General features: G+C 43.2%; 3 protein-coding genes across 6 annotated transcripts in view; 2 read left to right on the top strand and 1 right to left on the bottom strand.

The window, feature by feature from the left end:
- Positions 1-24111, bottom strand: part of LOC308128326 (NLR family CARD domain-containing protein 3-like) — a 27988-nt gene extending 3877 nt beyond the window's left edge. The window contains exons 1-9 of one of the 2 annotated variants that reach the window (XM_080494037.1): positions 23990-24111; positions 23340-23413; positions 22012-22131; positions 18009-18110; positions 17854-17932; positions 17334-17541; positions 10300-12085; positions 10046-10219; positions 1970-2152 (exon numbers count right to left, since the gene is read on the bottom strand). In XM_080494037.1, the coding sequence (XP_080350163.1) occupies positions 1970-2152; positions 10046-10219; positions 10300-12085; positions 17334-17541; positions 17854-17932; positions 18009-18110; positions 22012-22131; positions 23340-23383 (2696 nt within the window). In that variant the 5' untranslated portion in view covers positions 23384-23413; positions 23990-24111. Of the gene's footprint in view, positions 1-1132; positions 2153-10045; positions 10220-10299; positions 12086-17333; positions 17542-17853; positions 17933-18008; positions 18111-22011; positions 22132-23339; positions 23414-23989 lie in introns of those variants that run through there. The other variant, XM_080494038.1, reaches the window with a different exon arrangement.
- Positions 1-24112, top strand: part of LOC308128325 (protein NLRC3-like) — a 434409-nt gene that overhangs the window by 164950 nt on the left and 245347 nt on the right. The window lies entirely within an intron of this gene.
- Positions 1-24112, top strand: part of LOC308128323 (NACHT, LRR and PYD domains-containing protein 12-like) — a 365314-nt gene that overhangs the window by 249946 nt on the left and 91256 nt on the right. The window lies entirely within an intron of this gene.

The following is a 24112-nucleotide window of genomic DNA, read 5'->3' as shown; positions in this document are numbered from 1 at the left end:
TCATCACGGTGTGTTAACAGTTAAATATGTGTCTGTGCACAGTGACGTGTCTGCTCAGTACAGGGTGGAGCTCTTACCGCTCCACCCCTCACAGGTTCTACTGGAGTCACAAGAAGTTGGAGGAGCATGGAGCGGTGACGTCAGCGTGAACAGGGCCGCTCGGAGGGGCCTGGAGGCTACAATGACGTCATTCAGCCGCACGGAGCCAAACAGAGCTCGCGGACACGTCAAGAATAAAACAGGCTTTATGGATCAGTGGCGCCACCTGCTGGAATCCTGGACTCACCGTGAGTACAATTCTTTTGAAGGTGTGGAAAAAATTAAAGTTAAAGCCTTGGGCTGCTGTTTCTAGAGCTACAGACACAGAACTAATCATAGAGCTACACAGAAAAGAATCCTCAATGAACATACCTCTCTCCCTCGTCACAGTTGCATGTTTACAAACTCTTCACAAGAGGGCAGTGTTGCACCACAAGTCTGTGTGTGTGTGTGTGTGTGTGTGTGTGTGTGTGTGTGTGTGTGTGTGTGTGTGTGTGTGTGTGTGTGTGTGTGTGTGTGTGTGTGTGTGTGTGTATGTGTGTGTGTGTTCCGTCTGCAGCCAGCAGCCCTGAGAGAGAATCAGCACTGCTGATGTGGACATCAAGAAGAAATGATTGTTAAAGGAGAACCGTTTCAAATAAAGACAAAGTGTCGCGTCATTCAAAGCACAAAACCTTTAAACTGGAGGAGGAGGCGGAGTCTGTGTTCAAAACTTTGACGGCAAATAAAAACAGAACCGCTCCACCACTGAAAGTGATATTGGGGATTATTGAGGAGGAGAGTCTCCTCTGTCATTTAATAGGTTTCTGAAGTCCATAGATATTCGTGCTCAGAGTAGCTAGTGTTTGAAAATCTTATTTTGAAAGGCAAATTGTGGCCTTCCTGTCAGATTTAGGACACGGGTCCCAGCATGTGATTTGTCGGGCTCGATGAAACGAACAATTGACTTTTGGTTTGATCTTTCTACCACATTCCTACGGGCTGTGGTCGCTGTTTTGGTTTCTCTAGGAGGCGCTAGAGAGTACATTTTGGCTCTCTGGGGGTTAATGAACGTGCCAAAATTGGTGAGTTTTTGAGCATGTTTAGGGTTTTTTTATACAGGTTTTTATTTTTTTTTTACAAAAAACTAATAAGAAACATTCCAAATACAACAGGGTCCTGGCCTCCAGGTCCAGGCCTCCTTTGGAGGTCCTGGCCTCCAGGCCCAGGCCTCCTCTGGAGGTCCTGGTCTTTCTGCTCGGTCCCTCATAATGGTGACTTCAGCTCAAACATCTGCAATTAAAAAAAGATTTTACTGCCAGAGTGCAGAATACCCGCGGATGTTCCAGCCCTTGGTTTGGCATGCTGCTCTGATTTTGATTTTTAGTTTAAAAGGCTCAAACAAAGTTGTACTTTTCAGGCGAAAGCAGTAGTGTGTTACTCTAAAAGGCCAGCAGAGGGCGCATGGCGATTGAAGGAGCCTAAAAGCTGCATAGAGGCAGCAGCATATTAAATCCTGCAGCCGAGCCAAACCCCAGCTCAAGTGGTCTGCCTCTTTGTTTCCTATTACAGGATGGAATCACACCCCTACATGACACACACTGGGTCAGGGGGGCAACAATGGCAGAGTGAGGGAGAGTTTGGAGCTCCAGCTGGGAGATCAGTGACTCTTCATCCAGGAGAGATCAGCCTGCTTTGAAAGCTGAAGCTCAACATGGAGCGTGTCAGAGGTTGTCAGTGAATTCTCCACTGCAGCACCTTGCTTCTTCTACCAAGCTTTGAAATGTGGAGCTCCACACGGCTCTGCCACAGTCACAGGACTAAAGCCCAGAGAAGAAGTCTCAGTTTCTCATGGAGATCCTCAGTGTGGATCATCTCATATCAGCCTGATGTCTGACCTTTAGTGTCAACACAACTTTCACTGCACACAAACTCAAACATGGAGTCTGACCTCAGAGTCTCCAGACTACAGAGTGGACTCTCCAGAAAACCACACAGCTGCTCAACTCCTGAATCCTGCAGCCGGTTCTCACTCAGGTCCAGATGTTTCAGATGTTTCAGGAGGGAGGGGTTGGACTTCAGAGCTGAGGCCACAGAAGAACAGCTGATCTTTGACAACCAGCAGCCCCTCAACCTGAATAAAGAGAGAAAGAAGTGAGATTAGAGGACAAAGTTTGATGTTGAAGTCATTGAGACTGAAGAAGGTTCAGACTGGAAGAGTTTAGAAATGTAAAGTCCAAACAGCTGAAGCCACCAGGAGGAGAAGAGTCTCATCAACATGCTGATCACTAACATGCTGCAGAGCTCAGTCCATCTCTGTCCTCCAACATCTGGATCACAACACACACACACACACACACACACACACACACACACACACACACACACACACACACACACACACACACACACACACACACACAGTTATTGTGTTTTTATTCTTTCCTAAATATTTTAAACTCTAAAAGTTTATCTTTAATGTTGAACAAGTGTGAATATTTCATTCCAAACTCTTCTATACTGAACTCCAAACCTTTCAACATTTGTTTCCTGAATATTTTATAACTTTGGGGTATATCTCAGTGTAGCTGTTGGTAAAATAAAGGGTTAAACATAGAACTATACAACATAGAACTAGTGTTGTCACGACACCAACATTCTGGTAACGATATCGATACCACCATGTAGTTCGATACGTTTCCAAATAAACAGAGAACACAAAAAATGTCATTAGATACAGCCTGTCTTAAGTACGACCAATGTCTTTAAATGGTTTGTCACTATGCAGTAATCTTTGACAAACTGCAGCCCCTCAACCTGAATAAAGAGAGAAAGTTTCCAGATTTGAGTCAGTAGTTTGGAGATAAACTCAATCACCCTCTTTACTGGTTTCATCTCCATTTAGTCTCAATCTGAAGATTTGGTTTTACATTTGATAATAATTTCTATGATTTCTTCCTTACTAATGAAATGTCTCTGGGTCTTTCTCTTTACACTCTTTAATAGATTCCATGTGTCTTTAATAGGATTCTGCTTTTCTTACATTTCACCACTTTTATTCATATTTATTTAAATCATTTCTTAGTTGTAGTTAACTTATTTTTGTATTTCACATATTTATGTGCCACTTCTTTAGTTTTGTGTTTTATAGATTCTCTGTATCCTGTATTTTTCCTTTTGACAGAATCTTTTAATCCTTCTTTGATCAATAGAAGATCTTTGTTATTGTTTTCTTTGTTTAACATTTCTTCCTAATTCTGCATTTCTTACAGCTTTATTCACATTGTTGTCTAGATATTCTGATTCCCAGTCACTTGTAATAAATAGCTCTTTTCCACCAGCTCCTACTCAGCCTTACTCCACTTGACCCTACTGGCCTTGCCTCTACTCCACTCAGCCTCACTTGTTTTCCATTACAATAGAACGACCACGGCGTGGGCGGAGTCATCGGAGCTTTCTCCGTCATGCACAAGTAATCACCCCGATGTGATGCTTCACTGTCCGGTGTTTCGGTTTCACTGGTGCTCCTGTTAACTGGTGACTTCTGCCACAAGCTGTTAGTAGCTACTGATGTTAAAATAAGAACAACAAACCATACGATACTTTAAATTCTAATAGAAATGTGGTTAAACAGCGTTCACCAGGACAGCTGCAGACTTTGGTCCTTTTTTGTTTTTTATTGTGTTCAGGTTTAAAAAATGGCGGGTGAATGAGCAGCCTGCCGTCTTCTCGTCTTCGCTCGCTTGGAACCTCAGTGTACTACGGTGTACCATGAAAGTACCTGGTAGCAGGGACCATCATGTAGTGGGAAAGTGTCAAAGGTGAGTAGAGTCAAGAGGAGTAAGGCTGAGGAGGTGGAGCAGCACCTTAACCTATTTAAGGTGCTGCTCTGGTGAGGACAGGTAACTTGTTTAGAACGTATTCAGGAGCGACACTGATCAGGTCCAATCAGCAGTTTTTCCTTTGGACATGTCAAAGTATTTATTTGATATCCACAGTCCAATTGTTGATTCCTGTCCTCAATGACTCGCCCAATACTGAGTTCCTCTAACACAATAAATGTTTCCTCCTACTGCCACTCTCCCTGGCCCGGTTCACAAACTGTGTCTGCACACCTGGCATCCATTAGGTGGAGGCTTTAGAACCTCCACCTTGCCCTAGCTCTGTACTCTGGACTGTCTGTATTACAATCTGTTGTCCTGATTGTTTTGTAAACAGTTGATGTTGTTGGGAACACTGGTTGTACATCAGGCAATTTGACTGTTGATGATGATGAGTAACAGTGATATGACCACTTTATTCAGTAATGAGTAATGTAACGCGTTACTATTTCCAAACCAGTAATCAGATTAAAGTTACTTCTCCAAGTCACCATGCATTACTATTACTATTGTAGCATTACTATTTTAGCGATAATATTTCAGCATTACTATTGTAGTGTTACTATTGGAGTGTTATTACTGTAGATTTACTATTGTAGCATTACTATTGTAGCATAACTATTGTAGCATTACCATTGGTATATAACTATTGTAGCATTAGTATTGTGGCATTACTATTGTAGCATTACTATTGTAGCATTACTATTGTAGCATAACTATTGTAGCATTACCATTGGTATATAACTATTGTAGCATTACTATTGTAGCATTACTATTGTAGCATTACTATTGTAGCATAACTATTGTAGCATTACCATTGGTATATTACTATTGTAGCATTACTATTGCAGCATTACTATTGCAGCCTTACTATTGTAGCATTACCATTGGTATATTACTATTGTAGCATTACTATTGCAGCATTACTATTGCAGCCTTACTATTGTAGCATTACTATTGTAGCATAACTATTGTAGCATTAGTATTGTAGCATAACTATTGTTATATAACTATTGTAGCATTACTATTGTAGCGGTACTATTGTAGCGTTACTACTGTAGCGTTACTACTGTAGCGTTACTACTGTAGCGTTACTATTGTAGCGTTACTACTGTTGCGTTACTACTGTAGCGTTACTATTTTAGCGGTACTATTGTAGCAGTACTACTGTAGCATTACTACTGTATCATTACTATTGTAGCATAACTATTGTAGCATTACCATTGGTATATAACTATTGTAGCATTAGTATTGTAGCATTACTACTTCAGCATAACTATTGTAGTGTTACTATTGTAGCATTACTATTGTAGCATAACTATTGTAGCATTACCATTGGTATATAACTATTGTAGCATTACCATTGGTATATTACTATTGTAGCATTAGTATTGTAGCATTACTACTTCAGCATAACTATTGTAGTGTTACTATTGTAGCATTACCATTGTAGCATAACTATTGTAGCATTACTATTGTGGCATTACTATTGTGGTATTACTATTGTAGCATTACTATTGTAGCATTACTATTGTAGCATAACTATTGTAGCATAACTATTGTAGCATTACCATTGGTATATAACTATTGTAGCATTACTATTGTAGCATTACTATTGTAGCATAACTATTGTAGCATTACCATTGGTATATAACTATTGTAGCATTACTATTGTAGCATTACTATTGTAGCATTACCATTGGTATATAACTATTGTAGCATTAGTATTGTGGCATTACTATTGTAGCATTACTATTGTAGCATCACTATTGTAGCATAACTATTGTAGCATTACCATTGGTATATAACTATTGTAGCATTACTATTGTAGCATTAGTATTGTAGCATTACTATTGTGGCATTACTATTGTAGCATTACTATTGTAGCATTACTATTGTAGCATTACTATTGTGGCATTAGTATTGTAGCGTCCAGCAGGATGAGTTTCTTCTCTACAAAGACTCTTCATTATTAAACAGAAGCGGCTGCTCGTTCTCTCCTCCAAACTAAAGGACTCTTCAACACCCCTCTGGATGGAGCCTCCAGAGAACTGCTCTACATTGACATCGTTCAGGCTCCTGCATTCTCCCTTTTTCAACCCAGAAGAACAAGAAGAAAGTTCAGCAGTGACGTCAGCCAGATGCTGAAAAAAAAGCTTTTTCTGCAGGACAGGTCATACTCCGATAAGAAGCTGCTGAACTCGCAGGCCACGCCCCCTCACAACAGACCACGCCCCCGCAGCAGGCCACGCTTCCTCACAGCAGCCTCACGTCTGTGATTAGGCTTTTAAACTTTTCAACTGCACAGTTTATTTCTGGCCTCCAGGGCTTTCAGAAATACATTTCTCTGAACTGTTTCAGCAATAAAAGAGAGTTGTTGGTCCGGTATTAACTGCAGGAGCTGACAGCTGTTCGTGATGCGTTCAGGTGCATCATGTAAGCCTGCACTCTCACATTTTAACGAGCTGCAGCGCTCGTACAGTAGCGATGTTACGAGCTAAATATGATTAAAATATGACTGATAGTCATGAGCATACTGGAACACGCATGAGCAGCACACGGCAGAGCAGAAGTTTCAGCAGAGCAGCTCCCACATGGTTCGGCCAGGGAGGTTGGAAAAGCCAAAACTAATTTCTTCAGCCAGAAGAAGCTGGAAGAAGGAAATGACGTCATTTTGTTCAGCAGGACCTGAACTGCGAACTTTCATCTTGTTCTTATGGAGGATGAAGAGGACTTTACAGACACACACAGAGCATGCAGTCAGACCTGACCCGCCCCCTTCTCCACTCTGAGCCAATCACAGACCAACTCGATCTAACGGTGCGCTCAGGTGACATAAAATAATTGGAACCAAGAAATGTCAACACTAAACTATATCATTGCTACAAGAACTGCAGAGATTTTGAACTCTTTTTGTCATTTTTTTCTTTTTCAATCAATCAATCGATCAATGAAAGACTTCATTTTTCCCCTTGGGGGGTAATTAAAAGGTTGAATAGCGCAGAGAGTGCAAATATATAAATCTATAAATAGATATATAGATAAATAGATAAATAGATAAATAGATAAATAGATAAATAGATAAATAGATAAATAGATAAATAAATAAATAAATAAATAAATAGATAAATAGATAAATAGATAAATAGTGCAACAACAGACTACAACTACATCACCACATAAATAACTAGCTGCAATAGTAACAATCTGATAATAAAAGCGTGAGTCAGATATAAATACAACAAAGAATGAAGGTCAAAGGTTAAATATGTATCAGCAGGTGCAGGAGGCAGTGGTCAGCAGAGCTTTTGGCAAAACCGGTTGTCATTTCTATGTTTAGAGGATGGGGTGTTGTCGGCAGCTGTTGAAAATAACTAAAACGTTACTTGTAATCTAACTTAGTTACTTTTAAAAACAAGTAATTAGTAAAGTAACTAGTAATCAGTAATTAGAATACTTTTTCAAGGTAACTGTGTCAACACTGATTAGTGATGATCAAAGAGCCATGGATCATGAACAAAAAATGGAATCTGATGTGCATCAGATAACCTCGGGGCACCACCTGTTTAACAGGAAATGATGCCAATTTATATCAGTCTCATCAAGATAGACCAAACAAAACTATTCATTGGAATTTAAAGTCATAGTAAAATTTATATCAATTAACACAATTAACCCTCCTATTCTCCTTGGGGTCAATTTGACCCCTTTCAATGTTTATCACTCAAAAAATAATAGTTGCCTTTGATTTTTTTGCTTCATATTTCATGACTTTTCTTAATTTGATGGGGACAACGGATTTAGCATAAAATTTTCATGATAATATTTTTTCAAAGTGCTGAACACATATTGCACGCATTGGTGTTCCTCGGGGGTCAATCTGACCCCAAGCTGTTTTGACTGTATAAAACTGCAGGTGCAGGTGTGTGTGTGTGTCTGTGTGACCCTCTGAACTCACACCTGCCTCAGAACTCATATTTCCCGCGCCGTGGGGGGAGGGGTATTCCCGCAGGGACATGCAAAATAAGGGAGGAGCAAACGTATAAAAGCTTGCGCCGACATCCCTCTTTTCCTCAGTGCGCTCTGTGTAGGTTACTACAGTCTGCACACTCTCTCACATGAGAATGTCCTCCAGGAAAAGGTTCACAGTTAGCGAGGTTTTGGAGCAGCTCTTTGACAGTGAAAGTGACAGAGAGGAGATTGTGTCAGAGACAGAGGATTATGTTGAGGAGGACCCTGATTCTGAAGGATTCTCATCTGATGAGAATGACAGTGTTGACCCTCCTGTTGTCGCTCAACAACCAGCAGACAGGGTCACCTCCAAAAATGGAAAGATAACATGGTCACTTTCCCCACGTCAACAGCAGGGTAGACTTAGTGCTCCTAATGTTATCAAAATGGTTCCAGGCCCCACAAGATATGCAATCAGCCACACTGAAGATATAAAATCATCATTCGAACTCTTCATTACCTCATCAATTCAGAATATTGTACTTGGGATGACAAATTTAGAGGGAAAGCGTGTCTATGGGGACAGTTGGAAAGACCTGGATGCAGTTGACTTGGAAGCCTACATTGGCTTGCTCATTTTGGCCGGGGTTTATAAATCAAAAGGTGAAGCAACAGCAAGCCTCTGGAACGCTGAGACTGGAAGGGCAATATTTCCAGCCACCATGTCTCTGAAGACTGTCCAAGTTTTGTCCCGTGTCATACGCTTTGATGACAAGCAAACAAGGCAGGGCCGACGAGAACGTGACAAACTTGCAGCAATAAGGGATGTGTGGGACAAGTGGGTGCAGCGTTTACCCCTGCTTTACAATCCAGGCCCCCACGTGACTGTCGATGAGTGCTTGGTTGCGTTTCGTGGGATAACAAAAGAGGAGGGGTGAGTTAGACTGTCTAACTATGTCACAAAAAAGGGAGATGCAAATAAATAACTATGTTTATGAGAGGGAAAGGGGGGTCACTGATATCAATCATTATGCTTGATTCTGTGAGAGTCATGAATGTGCACTTAAAATTAGAAAAGATTTGGATGAAAGATTTGTAAGATACACTAACTCTAAAACTGAAAGTTTGACCTGATGGTGGCGCTACAGGAAAGGTCGTATCATCACCAAAACTCTTTAAGGTTCATACTCTTGTGGCCATCAATATTGTCAGAAAATATGAGAATATTTGTATGAAAAATTTTCAAGATAAATTTATTCTAACTTTGGCCTGATGATTTAACTTTGACCTGATGGTGGCGCTAGAGAACAGGTCAGCTTTCACTATCAAGGGCTTATTTATGTATTCAACAAATAAACAAAGTGTCTGACACAAAAACTCAGGCAACAATTTTCAGTAAATAATTTTCTGGAGACAAATATCCCTGGGGTCAGATTGACCCCTGAGGGTGAAAAGTGTTAGTAAATTTGAGGAGAATAGGAGGGTTAATCATAAAGGATGAAGAATTTCAGAGTTCCTGACATAGAAGAGGTCGACATTTCATCCACCCTTGTACACATTAATAAGACAGCAAGTAGTGACAGTAGGATTCCTAAGATTATATTCATTTAAAATGAGAAGAAGAAAACTACACAGATTCTGTGTGAGGGTCAGAAAGTAAAGACAGTGGTTCATGAAGCTTCATCTGGCCATCACTAGAATAAACTATTCTATTCTATTTTGTCCCGTCGCTGTGCTTCACTCCACTGATTTGACTGGTTGCTTCATAAGAAGTACTGGTCACTGTGAGGCTCTCGCCTCTGCTCTCTCATCCTCCTCTCTTCCCTTGGTGGATCCTCAGCCTCCTAAGTGATGATATTTTCATCCAGCCACAGGAGCACACCTGAAGTGAGTGTCCTGCTGCTGCTGTGCTTGTCTCATGTGTGGTGTTCTTGCTCGTAGTCGTGTCGGTGTCAGAGTCTGAGGCAGAACTCTGTGACATGGAGCATCACAAACACAGTGAGTGGAGGAAGTAAAGCTGCTGCTCTCCACCTGAACTTACACTGGAAACTTTACTTTGTAGTTTTACTTCCTGATTAATAGAGGAGGAAATATCAAGAGGCTGCAGTGTTCTACTGAGATGTTTTACTGATGTTCTAGAGATGTGAGCAGGAGAACAGAGAGTGGTGGATATTAATGATCAATAATGTCAGAACCTGAGAGCTTCCAGTTTACAGTGAGGACTCTCCAGTCCAGCCGACAGCAGCTTCACTCCTGAATCCTGCAGCTTGTTGTCACTCAGGTCCAGATGTGTCAGACTGGAGGACTGAGAGCTGAGGACTGAGGACAGAGCTCCACAGCTTCTCTCTGACAGACCACAGCTGCTCAACCTGAAGAAGAAGCAACAATGAAAACCAGTTCAATGTTTGTCATGGACTCAGTTCTACATATTTGTTCATGACCCACGTACACAGCTTTGTTGGAGGCTTTGACCACTGGCAGCAGCTTCAGAAGAGCCTCCTCTGAAGCAGAGTATTTCTTCAGGTGAAACTCCTTCAGATCTTCTTCTGATGACAGTAAGATGAAGACCAGAGCTGACCACTGAGCAGGAGACAGTCTACCAGTGTAGAGACGTCCTGATCTCAGGGACTGTTGGATCTCCTCCACCAGAGAACCATCGTTCAGTTCATTCAGACAGTGGAACAGATTGATGTTTCTCTCTGCAGACAGATTCTTACTCAGCTTCTTCTTGATGTACTGGACTGTTTCCTGATTGGTCTGTGAGCTACTTCCTGTCTGTGTCAGCAGACCTCGGAGGAGACTCTGATTGGTCTGCAGTGAAAGACCCAGGAGGAAGCGGAGGAACAAGTCCAGGTGTCCATTTGGACTCTTCAATGCCTCGTCCACTGCTCTCTGATGGAGATGGTGGAGATTGTTCTCCATCAGGACTGTTTGTTGTTGTTCATCCAGGAGGTTGATTCCAGAGCTGATGAAGGTCTGATGGACATGAAGAGCAGCCAGAAACTCCTGAAGGCTCAGATGGATGAAGCAGAAGACCTTGTCCTGGTACAGGCCTTGCTCCTCTTTAAAGACCTGTGTGAACATTCCAGAGTACAGTGAGGCTGCTCTGAGATCCAGGCCACACTCTGTCAGGTCGGAGTCATAGAAGATCAGATTTCCTTTCTGCAGCTCATCAAATGCCAGTTTTCCCAGAGACTCCACCATCTCCCTGCTCTCTGGACTCCAGTGTGGATCTGTGGCAACTCCTCCATCATACTTGACCTTCTTGACTTTGGCCTGGACCACCAGGTGGTGGATGTACATCTGAGTCATGGTCTTGGGCAGCTCTCCTCCCTCTCTGCTCTTCAACACCTCCTCCAGAACTGTAGCAGTGATCCAGCAGAAGACTGGGATGTGGCACATGATGTGGAGGCTTCGTGAGGTCTTGATGTGGGAGATGATCCTGCTGGCCTGCTGCTCCTCTCTGAACCTCCTCCTGAAGTACTCCTCCTTCTGTGGGTCAGTGAACCCTCGGACCTCCGTCACCATGCCGACACAGTCAGGAGGGATGTGATTGGCTGCTGCAGGTCGTGTGGTGATCCAGAGGCGAGCAGAGGGAAGCAGGTTCCCCCTGATGAGGTTTGTCAGCAGCACATCCACTGAGGTGGACTCTGTAACATCAGTCAGGATCTCAGGGTGCTGGAAGTCCAGAGGGAGTCGACACTCATCCAGACCGTCAAAGATGAAGACCACCTGGAGGTCTTCAAAGCTGCAGAGTCCTGCTTCTTTGGTTGGAGCGAAGAAGTGATGAACAAGTCCCACCAAGCTGAACTTCTTCTCCTTCAGCACATTCAGCTCTCTGAAGGTGAATGGAAATGTGAAGTGGACGTCCTGGTTGCTTTGGTCTTCAGCCCAGTCCAGAGTGAACTTCTGTGTCAGGACTGTTTTCCCAATGCCAGCCACTCCCTTTGTCAGCACTGTTCTGATTGGTGGAGATCTTCCAGGTGAGGCTTTAAAGAGGTCTCCTGCTCTGATGCTGCTTTCTGCTCTGGCTGCTCTCCTGGATGCTGTTTCAATCTGTCTGACCTCATGTTCCTCATTGACCTCTGCAGTCCCTCCCTCTGTGATGTGGAGCTCTGTGTAGATCTGCTTCAGGAGGGTGGACTCTCCTGCTTTAGAGAGCCCCTCAAACACAACCTGGAACCTCTTCTTCAGGGCACATTTCACCTTCTGTTGGCAGACTCCAGCAGAAGTTCCTTAAAAGAAGAAAGCAGGAATGAGTTGAGTGTGTTTGACATTGATTGTGAAGATGACAGTGTGTTAGTGGAGATGTTTCTCCTCCATCAGCTCCATCCAGCTCCTCAGTGGAGACCAAACAGCCTCTGATCTGATGCAGATGTTTGCATCACATGAGCAGCAGAGTTCAGGAACTCTCTTTGTGTCTCCTCTTCTCTGCTGCTTGTTTTGGACTTTCTGCCTGTTTCACACTTTCTGTGTCGGACCTGGAAATGACCTGTGTTCTCTGGATGGACTCTGTTTCTGACTGCTTTCTGCTCCAGCTGAGAACATTTCAGCTTCATCTCCATCCTGGGAAATGAGATGTCAGGAAAGGTCGAATCAGCATTTATAACGCTCCACAGAAAGAAGCTTTTATAGGAGATGGGGTCCAAGGAGGCCCAGGGCAACTGGACAGAACTCTGAGTTCAGGATGCCCAAGAGCAAGGCCTTTGGGGAAGAAGCAAGAGGAAATGGTTTTACCAGATGTGAAATAACAAAGCAGCAGAGTACAGCCAGCTTTCAATGCAGCAGCTCTAAATGTGTGTGAGTGTTAATGTGTTTTAATGATCTGTGTTTGACTATGAGAGGTCAAAGTGAGATAAAGGAAAATAAAACAGACGTTGGTAATGAGGTAATGATTCAAATGGTTGGGAAAGGTGTTTTTAATTGTACAAATTGGACTATTACTGGAAAAACTTGTGAAATGTACTAAAGGTAGAAAAGTCGTTGTAACGACTTTCACAAAATACTGTCATGCCCTCCACTTCTCAAACCTAATTTGGTCCATTGGCACCATCTGGTGGCCTCCCTGCCTCATGGGCATGACCTCACCTCCAATAAACTCAACTGCTTCCAGCTGCGGCGGGGAGTGGCCTCCCCACCTGCACCTCTATATAAACACCAGTTGAACATGAACCGACGCCAAACCGTAAAATACTTCAGCCAGGTCCTATGCGTAACTGGATTCCTGTCTGCCTCCTGCCTGCCTGGAACTACGATCCCCTCTAACCTTCCCACTCTGCAGCTGAGTCTCCCCACTCCTGTGCCAGACTCCTCCGCCCGTCCTCTTTGGCTGCGATCGTTTGTACTTTGTTTTCTAGTAGTTTTTCCGTCAGGAGTTTCCCGATCGTTTTCTGTTTTCTTCTTGGTTTTAGTTTTTGCCTTAGTAGGGTTTTTTGTTCCCGCCCTTTTAGTTTAAATAAATCCGTAATTCAAATTCTGTGTCTCCTGTTTTGCTGTCTGCACTTGAGCCTCAGTTCCGTCCCATGACAAATACGGACGTTTCCCAGCAGTGATGCCTGTTAGAAGTCACGTACACCTATGCAAAGTTGTGAAACCAATGATGAAGGTTGGTGAAAAGTGGGCACCAATCCTGTGAAGTTGACTGTGTATGTTTCCATTATGTAAGTCTGTATGTAAATCAGGGCTAGAAAAGATGTTTCCAAACTGCTACTGGGTATTTCGGGGGATTTTGTAGGGAGAGGACTCCCCGTTGCCTGGTAGAATCAGAGGACTGCTTTGGACAATAGATATTGACAGTCAGAAAGTGTTTCACTTGAAGCAGAAAACTCTCTCTGGATTATACTCTGTGGAGTGAAGATTACCACACCAAGCCACAAGCAGTCGTTCATTGCAGGGACGCAAAATATCCTTCCTAAACACCCCACATCCTGAATTTAAAAAGGTTTAGTTGATTTTCCCTTCCTTATCTATGATGTGGATTATACCATTTACACCTGGATTTCAGAATTCAGATTTCTCAATTACAGCATTTTTTCTTTTTTTTTACCCGTTTTTTCCTTTTTTTAGGGAGCGAGCAGAAAGGCCGAGGCCGCCTGGAGGCCAGGACCCTATTGTATTTGTAATCTTTCTTCTTCTTATTCTCTTTTATTTGCTGCAAACTTGCATATAAACTCACCAAATTTGGCACGCTCATAAAGACTGCCAATAGAATTAAGGAAATGTAAAAATTAAACCCCAGAATGCTTAAATGTCTCTCTAGCACCACCTCAAAAAACCAAAACGGGCACCATGGCCCGTAGAAATGTCGTAGAGAGATCAAACCGAAGCTCAATTGTTCGTCTCATTGAGACCTAAAAATCACGTGCTGTTACTCCAGACCTAAATCCAACAGGAAGTCCGCAGTTTTCCTTTCAAAGTACAATTTTCCACCAAAAACGGCCCTCAACCTTTGAAGGAGAATACATTTGACCCCCTAAACATGCTCAAGGACTCACCAAATTAGGCATGCTCATTAACACTGGATAACATAAGAAAATGTAAAAATGAACCCCCAGAGAGCCAAAATGTGCTCTTTAGCACCACCTATAAGCACGACCACAGCCACCAAAAACACTTAAACAGCAACCATGGCCTTTAGGAATGTCGTAGAGAGATCAAACTAAAACTCAATTGTTTGTCTCATCGAGCCTGACAAATCACCTGCTGGAACCCCTGACCTAAATCTGACAGGAAGTCCGTAATTTGCCTTTCAAAATAAGATTCGCGAACGCGAGCTAATCTGAGCACAAATATCTATTGACTTCATAAACCTACTAAATGACAGAAAAGACTCTCCTCCTCAATAATCCCCAATATCATTTTCAGTCATGGAGCGGTTCTGTTTTTATTAGCCGTCAAAGTTTTGAACACCAAATCCCGCCTCCTCGTCCACGTGGCTTTTGATGAAAATACACCAATACATAGGTACTGGTGTTGTGTTTTGAATGAGGGGATACTTTTTTTTTTATTTTAAACGGTTCTCCATTAACAATCGTTTTTTCAAGAGGTCCGCATCAGCAGTGCTGATTCTCTCTCACGGCTGCATGCCAAGCTGAGACGGAACACACACACACACACACACACACACACACACGGACTTGTGTTGCAATACTGCCCTCGTGTGACGAGTTGAAAAACATCCAACTGTGATGTAGGAGAAAGGTGTGTTCATGGAAGAATCTGTTAAGTGTAGCTCTATGAAGTGGTTCTGTGTCTATAGTTCTATGTCTAAAGTTCCGTGTGTTGTTGGTAGTGACCCGGTCAGAGCTCGCCCGCTCACAGGGATTCGTATCCCGTGATTGTAGAGCAATAGTGGAAATAAAGCCGAGTTCAGCTTTTGAAGCTCCTGTCTTGTTGTCAAGTCCTGGGGCGTGTTAACCCGGACCACTAGAACCAAGTTACCTGTTACTAACCAGACGTCACGAGCTCTAGCTATGCTTCCAGGCTGGACAGCTATAAAGGGAACACTTGTCTCCACTCCTTGTTATTTGACTCGGCCATTGGACTCGCAACATATTTTAATCATCTTGATTTCGTCCAACTCTGTTTTTAAACCTGGGTTGAGCTTGAATCATTTTTTAATGATTTTAATTTAATATTTCTTTAATTGACTCAAACCTTCAGACATCATTTGGACTGTAAATCTTCTAAAAGGACGGCTGAAAAACAGAGCACAACTTTGGAAACTTTGGAAGATACTGCCTTGTACTGCCACCACCACCACCACCCTGCCCAGTGGGTGTTCCAGAGCGCTCGGTGGCGGGTGAGGGGGGGAGGGGCTCATTTTATGCCCACAAATCCAAGCTTTCACTTACAGTAGTATGTGGTTTGTTTAGTAGTTACTGATGAAGCAAAAGTCTGGCTTCATGAGAAAGAAGTTCTATTAATGATGCGTCTCATAGCGGAGCGCCCCCTGCTGTCTCATGCAGACCTCAGCCTGCGGTCAGAACGCCATACAAGACCTGGAAGTGAAGTTAGTTACAATCATGTTCCATGATTACTTCATAAAATACTCTGGCTTCACTTCCATGCAGTAATGTAACATAATGATCCCAAAGATCCCTGCAGAGGGGCGGAGCCTCCAGCACAGGGTGGAGGAGGAGGAGGAGGAGGAGGAGGAGGAGGAGGAGGAGGAGGATCAGGAGGAGCAGGAGGAGGAGGAGGATCAGGAGGAGGAGGAGGTGCAGGAGGAGCAGGAGCAGGAGATGGCATGCTCTTTGTGAGATAAGACCAGGTTCCAGGTCAGGGACACCTGGGGAGGAACCTGTGTGATTTCCAGGTGAAGAACACTTAAAGGCCCCGACGGGCCATAGGGCGAGGTCCCGACAAACGCTGCTTACAGCTTTCATTTTCTTTGTTTTTCCTCTTTGTTTTCCAAATTTTTATTTCTTATTTCTATTTCTATTTCTATTTCTTTTTCTTTTCTTTGTTTTGTTGTTTATATTTTTTCCAATTTATTAATTTTCCCCTCTATATTTTAAAATTTTTCAAGCTCCTGTTCTTCCCATTTTTTAGTGTTATGGATTTCTATCTTGGTTTTTAGTTCAAAATTTCCCCAATTTTCCCAGGTTATTTGTTTTTCCCTTTTTGAACAAGATTTTTCCCTTACGAACAAGATTCTGGATTTTTGATAGTTGATATTATAGGAAATGTAGCGGCTTGGGACACTTCAGTTCTCTTCTCCTCTCATTCACAGCAGTAGTTGCTGACAGGTTGCTAAAACCACGACCACAGAGGTGCTGCAGAGAGGATGAACTGGAAACGTCTCCCCTCTGTCTCACCGAGCTCAATGGAAGTCCAGGTTAAGATATTTTATGTTTTTTCACTTGCGGGCCGACTTTAGTTTAAAACTAATTATGTTTACTTATATACCATTTGATCTACTCTATAAAAGCATTGTAATATTCAATATTAATCTACTTGCATTATTGCTGCATGCTTTGCCCTTTCCCAAGCTTTAATAAAGCAGAACATCATGTAATTAAAGTACTAAACGGTGGACAGTCCTGATTTCCAACGTTCTCAACGGGATTTAAAGGTTCTGATGTGTGCTCCAAACAAAATACTCTTACAGGGTACTCCAGCAGAGTTGAAGTAAATAAAACCATGTCCTTGAGACCTACGCCAGGTCACTAAAGAATTTCTCTGAAACCTAACAAGTGCTGGTGGAACCCAGAGGAAAGCAGTAGTGAACCAGGGTGTCTGCTACGTCGGCCTATCAGCTGGGCTGCTGTGCTGGGTGACATATCCAGATGAAGAGAGGGATGACTCTGGGATGAAAACTGAGAGTATTCAGAGCTAATCTCCTCGCCTGCCAGCTTAAACAGACACCGAGAAGATTGTCCTCTGTCTGTTAAAAAAAAGTGGGGGCTCGGGATCCGGACCCTTTAAATGGAGAGCTGGTAAAATATCATTCTGGGTTTGACAGAGATCAAATCCTCTTACTGCTCCACAGACGCTCAGCCAGCTCCTCCTGCTTCATCCTCCTCAGGAAGTCCAGGGTGATCCTCAGAAATGACTCTCTGCTGCTCCTCTGCTCTTCATCCTCATCCTCCCTCTCACTCTCTGAGCATGCTGGGTAATCTGGACTCAGGAGCTTCTTCATCTTCTTCAGCTCCTTCTTCATGAAAGTCACCATGTTGTCCTCCAGCAGCTGGAACAGAGAAACATCTGGAGTTGACTTTGAGCTGAAACTGAAGCCAGATTGAGATGTGAGTGTAAATCCAGTGCAGAGAGCAGGATGGACAACATGTGAAGCCAAATCACACTTCATGTGGGATCTCCAGCAGAAGCAGCTTCAAGCATCAGTGAAGACTGGAAGCTGGATGAAGGTTGGACTGTTTCACTTTGGACCTGAATGGATCTAATAAGCTGAGTGTCTGTTTCATGTTTCAGCTGGAAGTCACAGCAGCTTCTTCTGTCTCATGATGTGACAGTAAAGTGTTGAATGGAGACGTGTTCTCACCATAAATGTGGAGTCCAGATGTCTTTGATGCTGAGGGGCGGAGCCACCACGGAGAAGCTGGGAGCTCTGCTGGCTCACGCTGCAGAAACATGTTGACTTTGTTAAAGCTGCTGTGTGGTGTGATGAGGAATCCTGAGACAAACACTGATTCTCACCCCTCATCACCACTTCCTGCTTCACATTTAAAAGTTAAGGGTTCCCCCATAGACCGGTCACTCTTCATGGACACACAGCTGGATGGAAACCCAGAGTCAGAGCTAAAAACAAACACAACATCAGGAACAGACTGACTGGAACAATGGAAGATACATGGAAGAACTGAGACTTTGATTCTCTAAGTCAGACTTTGTGATAATTCTGTGAGGATATTTAATAGTTATAAACTGTAGTTCCACATTTAAAGTTACTCTACCAGAAAAACAATCTTCAAAATGTACTTCCCATAAAACAGATCCCTTCTGCAGAGAGAATAAACCAAAACACCAAAAACAATACCATTATTGGGCTGAAGATTCCATTGAACCCCTCCAAGCATTCTCCCCCAGAGGAGAAACACCAGGAACAATGAACAGGCCATAAAACAGCGGGGGAGCGAGCCAGAGAGACCGGAAGTTTTCAACCCCCCAGGTTGATAACCAATGAGGATGGTCGAATCCGGCCCAAACACCACAGGGGTCCGAAATTCAAGCTTGGTGAAACTTTTCCTACCAACTCTCTCTGCTTCTCAATCTGACCATCGAGGGAGACACAAGTCTCTGCTTGCCTCAGGATGGAATAAGAGAGCACCAAGTAGGAACAAAAGAAACACCAACATCAGCCCGCTGGACGAGCAGGACACAGTTTGGACTACTTCTTCTGTTTCCTCTATTTTTGGGGGGGGATTCTGGAGACCAGAGCCATCGTCTCCTCTCCAAAATCATCCTCTCATCTGTCCACTCCTGCAGCTGAAGCCAAGCCTCTGAATTCAGGACGCTGAATTACCACTCTTTCACAGAACCAACAGCACCACGGACGGTGCTGTCCAGCACCAAACCACGGACGGTGCTGTCCAGCACCAAACCACGGACGGTGAGAGCTTTTTTCTTGGGAGATATATTGTTAGATTACCGTGAAGCTAACATGCAATGTGTTTCAATGTGCCGCTGAGAAGGCTGCAGCATCTCATATGTTTGTGTACTCGCGTTCACGCGCACCAACCAAGTCCGGGAATTGAGTTTTCCAACTCAGAACCAGAGGTCCAAGTGAGTTCCAGTAGACTGGAAGTTCTCTGTGGAGGAACCAGGTTCAGAATTGAGCGTCGCCAGAATTCTCTGTCTTTCTCTTGTCTTCCCTTTTTCTTATTTCCCCCTTCCTTCTACTAACCTGGATCTGCCTCGCAGATATGCGCCCCCCTTACCTGATCAGATAAGGTCACAGACTCACAGCTACATGCAACCAACTTTTATCTGCTGCAAGAGCACATCTGCCTCGATCACAAGAGTTCTAACTGCAGGTCCCGTCCTCCACTTAGGACTCCGGTGCTCAGAACCGGGCCAACGGAACCGGCCTTTGTTACGCCCTCGGTAGACTGCCTCGCTCCGAGACCACCCTCGCGCATGCGCGCTCCACGGACGTCTTGTTTCTCTGGCCGCTAAGCAACCGCTGCGTCCCCAGAAAGAGCGAGTCAAACGCCTCTAGTGGTTGCGTGGGTCATCACAATCCCTCTTGACATCCACCTGGTGGACGCATCAAGCCATTGTGCTCTCCCTCTGTGCGCCACCGCACGCCCCTAGTGGTCATCACGGTAACCACACTGACCCGCCAACGTTTGCCTCCACCTGGTGGACATTCGAGGTCATTACATTCCAGACCCCACACACACACACACACACACACACACACACACACACACACACACACACACACACACACACACACACACACACACACACACACACACACACACACTCTTTGTACATAGTGTTTGCTGTTTAATAGATTAGATCTCCGTGTTAGATGTCGTTTGCTATTTGAATGTGTTGATTTATGAGATGATTTCAGAATTATTTATGAATTAATACATTTTATTAATAAACGCCTGTTAGCTGAATTGTACGCTTCTTGGTGATTATTGTGTATTTATTGTTGACAATTCACTGGTTTGTAACAGTCTGTGCTCGGATCTCACACCTTCCATTTCATTTAAGATTGTTATATTTTACGCAGAAATATTGACTAACTTATAATAAATGTTTTACATACGAGACTGATATTTTGGTATTAGCTATTTCCAGTTTATCTGGTGGTGCCACGATTTATTATTAATACATATATATGTATATATGATAATAAATTTATGCAAATTAATATTTTTTTTATTGCTGAATAATTTTTGATAATTTATTCATTTTTTGTAAGTAATTACTCAATTACTTTAGGAGTTGTTAATGAGTAAATTACTGTTTACTTTCATGAATAATTTCAATTTTTCATAAATTACTTCCAGTGATTTATTACTTTCAGTAAACTATTACTTACAGTAATTTAATGCTAATAACCAACCATAAATCCCAACACCATCAACACTCATTTGTACTCATTTCCAACCTGCAGTTTCCCAAATCGATCCACCAAAGTTGATGTTTACAAACAAAACATCAAACTGTGTTGATGTTTCCTAACTGACATCATCTTGGGAAATCTGCCACAAGGGTTTCTGGGATATCAAAGATGGCGTCGCAGAAGCTGAAGCAAAATGATCAACATTGGACCGATTCAGCCCAAAATAAAATACTGGATTTTCTCAGAGAAAGAGGATTAGAACCTCCAGAATATTCTTAAATGTTGTGAAACTGATTATTAATCAGCAAGAGGTCAACACTCTGGTATGTTCCTTTAAATTTAAATGCTGGAATTATGTGTTTGTGTGAGTGTCATGACGAATTCCATTCAGAAAGGTATTAATGTATTAGAGATCAACATCAACAACTGAAACTGGATCCTACATGTTTCATGTTTCCCAAATGGATTCTGGTCGAATAACTTTAAAGTTAAAAATCATTCAGTTCAAATCTTTTACATCCCCCCCATCCCCCTCTCCTCTGGTGTTCCCCAGGGCTCTGTACTTGGTCCCACATTCTTCTTAATTGTCCATCTCTTCCACTTGTCCATATTTCTCATAAATACCTCATGATGTTTCTTTGCTATGTAGACGACACTCAGCTCTACGTCTCCATCAAACCAACTTCACCCTCCCACCCACCTCCATCAGTGACTAACTGCAGGACATCAAGTCCTGGTTCTTCTTCTAATTGATCAAACTCAGCAGTGATAAAGAAGTTCTCCTCATATGATTCAGGTCCATTAAAGGTCCTAGTTTGTCCACCATCATGGACAGCTCCTCTGGTTCCCCTCCAGTCAGGGTGAGGAGTCTGGGTGTCTTCCTCGACAGCACTCTGTTATTTCCAACCCACATCAATAGAATGACTGAGTCAGCATATTTCCACCCTGGTAACATCAAGCACTGTTGCTCCTCCCTCTCACCCAGCAGCATCTCCACACTGCTCCACACCCTGGTCACCTCCATCTGTTTCCTTCTCTCTGGTCTCCCTCTCAAATCCTCCAGAAACTCCACCTGCTGTCAAATTCTTCAGTATGAATCATCATCAGAACACCTTCCATCCTTCACATGACCCTGCTTCTCCAGAAACTCCACTGACTTCAGTTCAACAGCTTCAGTTCATAATTCTTTTCCAGACATTCAAGTTCATGATGAAGCTCCTCCCTCTGTACCTCATTGATCTCCTCTGTCCCTCACCCTCCTCCTTCACGTCTCACCAGCGTCCACAGTACTTCTCTGACCTCCTCTCTCAGCCTCACTTACCTCCAGCCTGGATGAACATCAGGAGGTCCAGAGCCTTCAGCCAGCAACTCTGGAACTTCTTCTCAACCAACATCCAAATCATCCAATCACTGACAACTTTCAAATCTTGTCTTCAAACTTTGAAACCAGCAGATTCATCATCAAAATAGGACTTTTGAAAGAGTGTAGGATCAGACTTTGCTGCTCAGTTTGCAGTTTGGACTCTTGTACTAAAATACTGGAAGTGAATCTTAGAGTGAGCACAACTTCTCTCACTCTGGTTTTGAGGAAATAAAAGAAAAGAAAGAGTTTCTTACTTTGTGTCTGAAGGTCCAGGTTCAGTACTGAAGTTTGGTGGACGAGGTTTGGACCAGTCACTCTTCATAGACAAGCTGCTGGATACTGAAGACCCTGCTGTGTGTCTGAGCTTCTCACCTCTACACACACACACACACACACACACACACACACACACACACACACACACACACACACACACACACACACACACACACACACACACACACACACACACACACACACACACTTTGATGACTGTGTGATGAGGAGTCAAACATTCCAACCACCAATGATCCCGTCACTTTCTAATTTATTTTCAACCCGTCACCTGACACTGTCCCCAAACGTCACAAAACACCGTCCCCTTACTCTCTTCTGATGTGAGGAGGACCACCAGCCAAAACCACCCAGGAGGTGATTCTAGAATAAAGAAGTAGAATCTTCCTGAAAGGCCCAGTCAGTCACCAGATCTCAATCCAATAGAACCTGAATTTCTCCTCTTACAGATTAAACTTGGATTAGAAAGGCCCACAAAGCAACATCAAGTGAGCGGCTCTGCGGTGAAGCCTGGAAGAGCATTAAAATAGAGGAAACCCAGCGAGCGCCTGCTGACGTCATGAGTTCCCAACTTCAGCCAGTCATTGCCTGCAAAGGCTTTTCAACAAGTGTGAGAGATGAAGGATTGATTCTCTCTTATTTCATTGGTTGAGTGACTTTTGAGCCTCTGACATGAAGGGATTGTGTTCAAATCCTTTAGTTCCTCACATTGTTATGGGATGTTTTAGTTGAAGCCACTGAATTAAAGCTGAAGTCTGGAGGGTTTCATTTCTATTTCCTGTGGTAATATACAGAACACAATGAGACAAACTTTGTCTCTGGACAAATCTTTGTAGACCAAACTGTAAGTTAGTGATGTGGGACGTTTGGACTTCAGTGTCATGTGGAGACTTCCACTTCCTTTAAACTCCCTGTTGGAAAGGTGACACTGCTCTGACCTTGGATCAGGTTAAGAGGAGTTAGAAACTCTGACCTGAAAGACAACACATGATCTTCTAGTCTTTGTCCTTTCCACTGCTTGTCCTTGTGTCTTTCATGATCACATTGGGACTGATCATGGGGACGGTGGAATGTCTCTGCACCTCATGTCCTTTACTGCAGCTCTTTTTCTGCTGCCTGTTGAAATCACTTCAGCTCACTTTGGATGACTTGAAATCACTGAGCCTTGAGACGTGTCAATACAGCAGAGCCACTTTTACTCCATTTCATCTTTCTATGGAGTTTACATTTAGTGTCCATTCTTCTGTTTGCTGTTTGACTGAATGCAGGAGGGGGGGACGTCTCTTACCTGTCCACACACTCTGGTGGGTCTTCTTCATCCACGTCCCACATGTTGAGTCAGACAGAGAGAAACACACCAACCTGCTCAACACACACACACACACACACACACACACACACACACACACACACACACACACACACACACACACACACACACACACACACACACCACGCCGAGACAAAACAGAGAAAGAAGAAAAACAAGAAGCATAAATAATGAACAAACAGAGGAAATAAGATGAGAGAAGAAAATATAGAAACATGGAAAATACAACAATCAATAGGATTAATGTCAGTTGGAGTTTTCAGGGAAAAAAATGAAGCGTCTGGATGATAAATAATGAGATGATTGAGTCGTGTGTGTGTGTGAGTGTGTGTGTGTGTTTGAATGTTTTAGACTAACACAAACATGAGCCAATCAGAGTGAAGGAGGGCTGAAGCCCCGCCCACTGCTGAATGTTTTCAGAGTTTCTCCATGGAGAAGAAAAGAAGTGAAGAAAGGAGTTAAATGGAGGATGAAATGTTTGTCCAACAGGTGAAGAAGAAGAAAGCAGCTGTCAGAGGTTTGTGATGGTGTGAATGAAAGAGAAAAAGAGAAGTTAGAAAGTCTTTTGCTCCGTTGTGGAAGCTTCTAAAGAGCTGACAGATTCTCACCTGAACTCTCTTCTCTTCTTCTTACAGACACTTTTCCACGTGTGAGGAAACTTGTGGAGAGAAGAAGCTGCTCTTCGTCCGTCTCAGTCCGTCTTCGTCTGTCTCAGTCCGTCTCTGATGTCT

Source organism: Lipophrys pholis, assembly GCF_963383615.2.
Source record: "Lipophrys pholis genome assembly, contig: SCAFFOLD_32, whole genome shotgun sequence".
NCBI classification, from domain to species: Eukaryota; Metazoa; Chordata; class Actinopteri; order Blenniiformes; family Blenniidae; genus Lipophrys; species Lipophrys pholis.
This window is presented reverse-complemented; position numbering and strand designations above follow the sequence as displayed.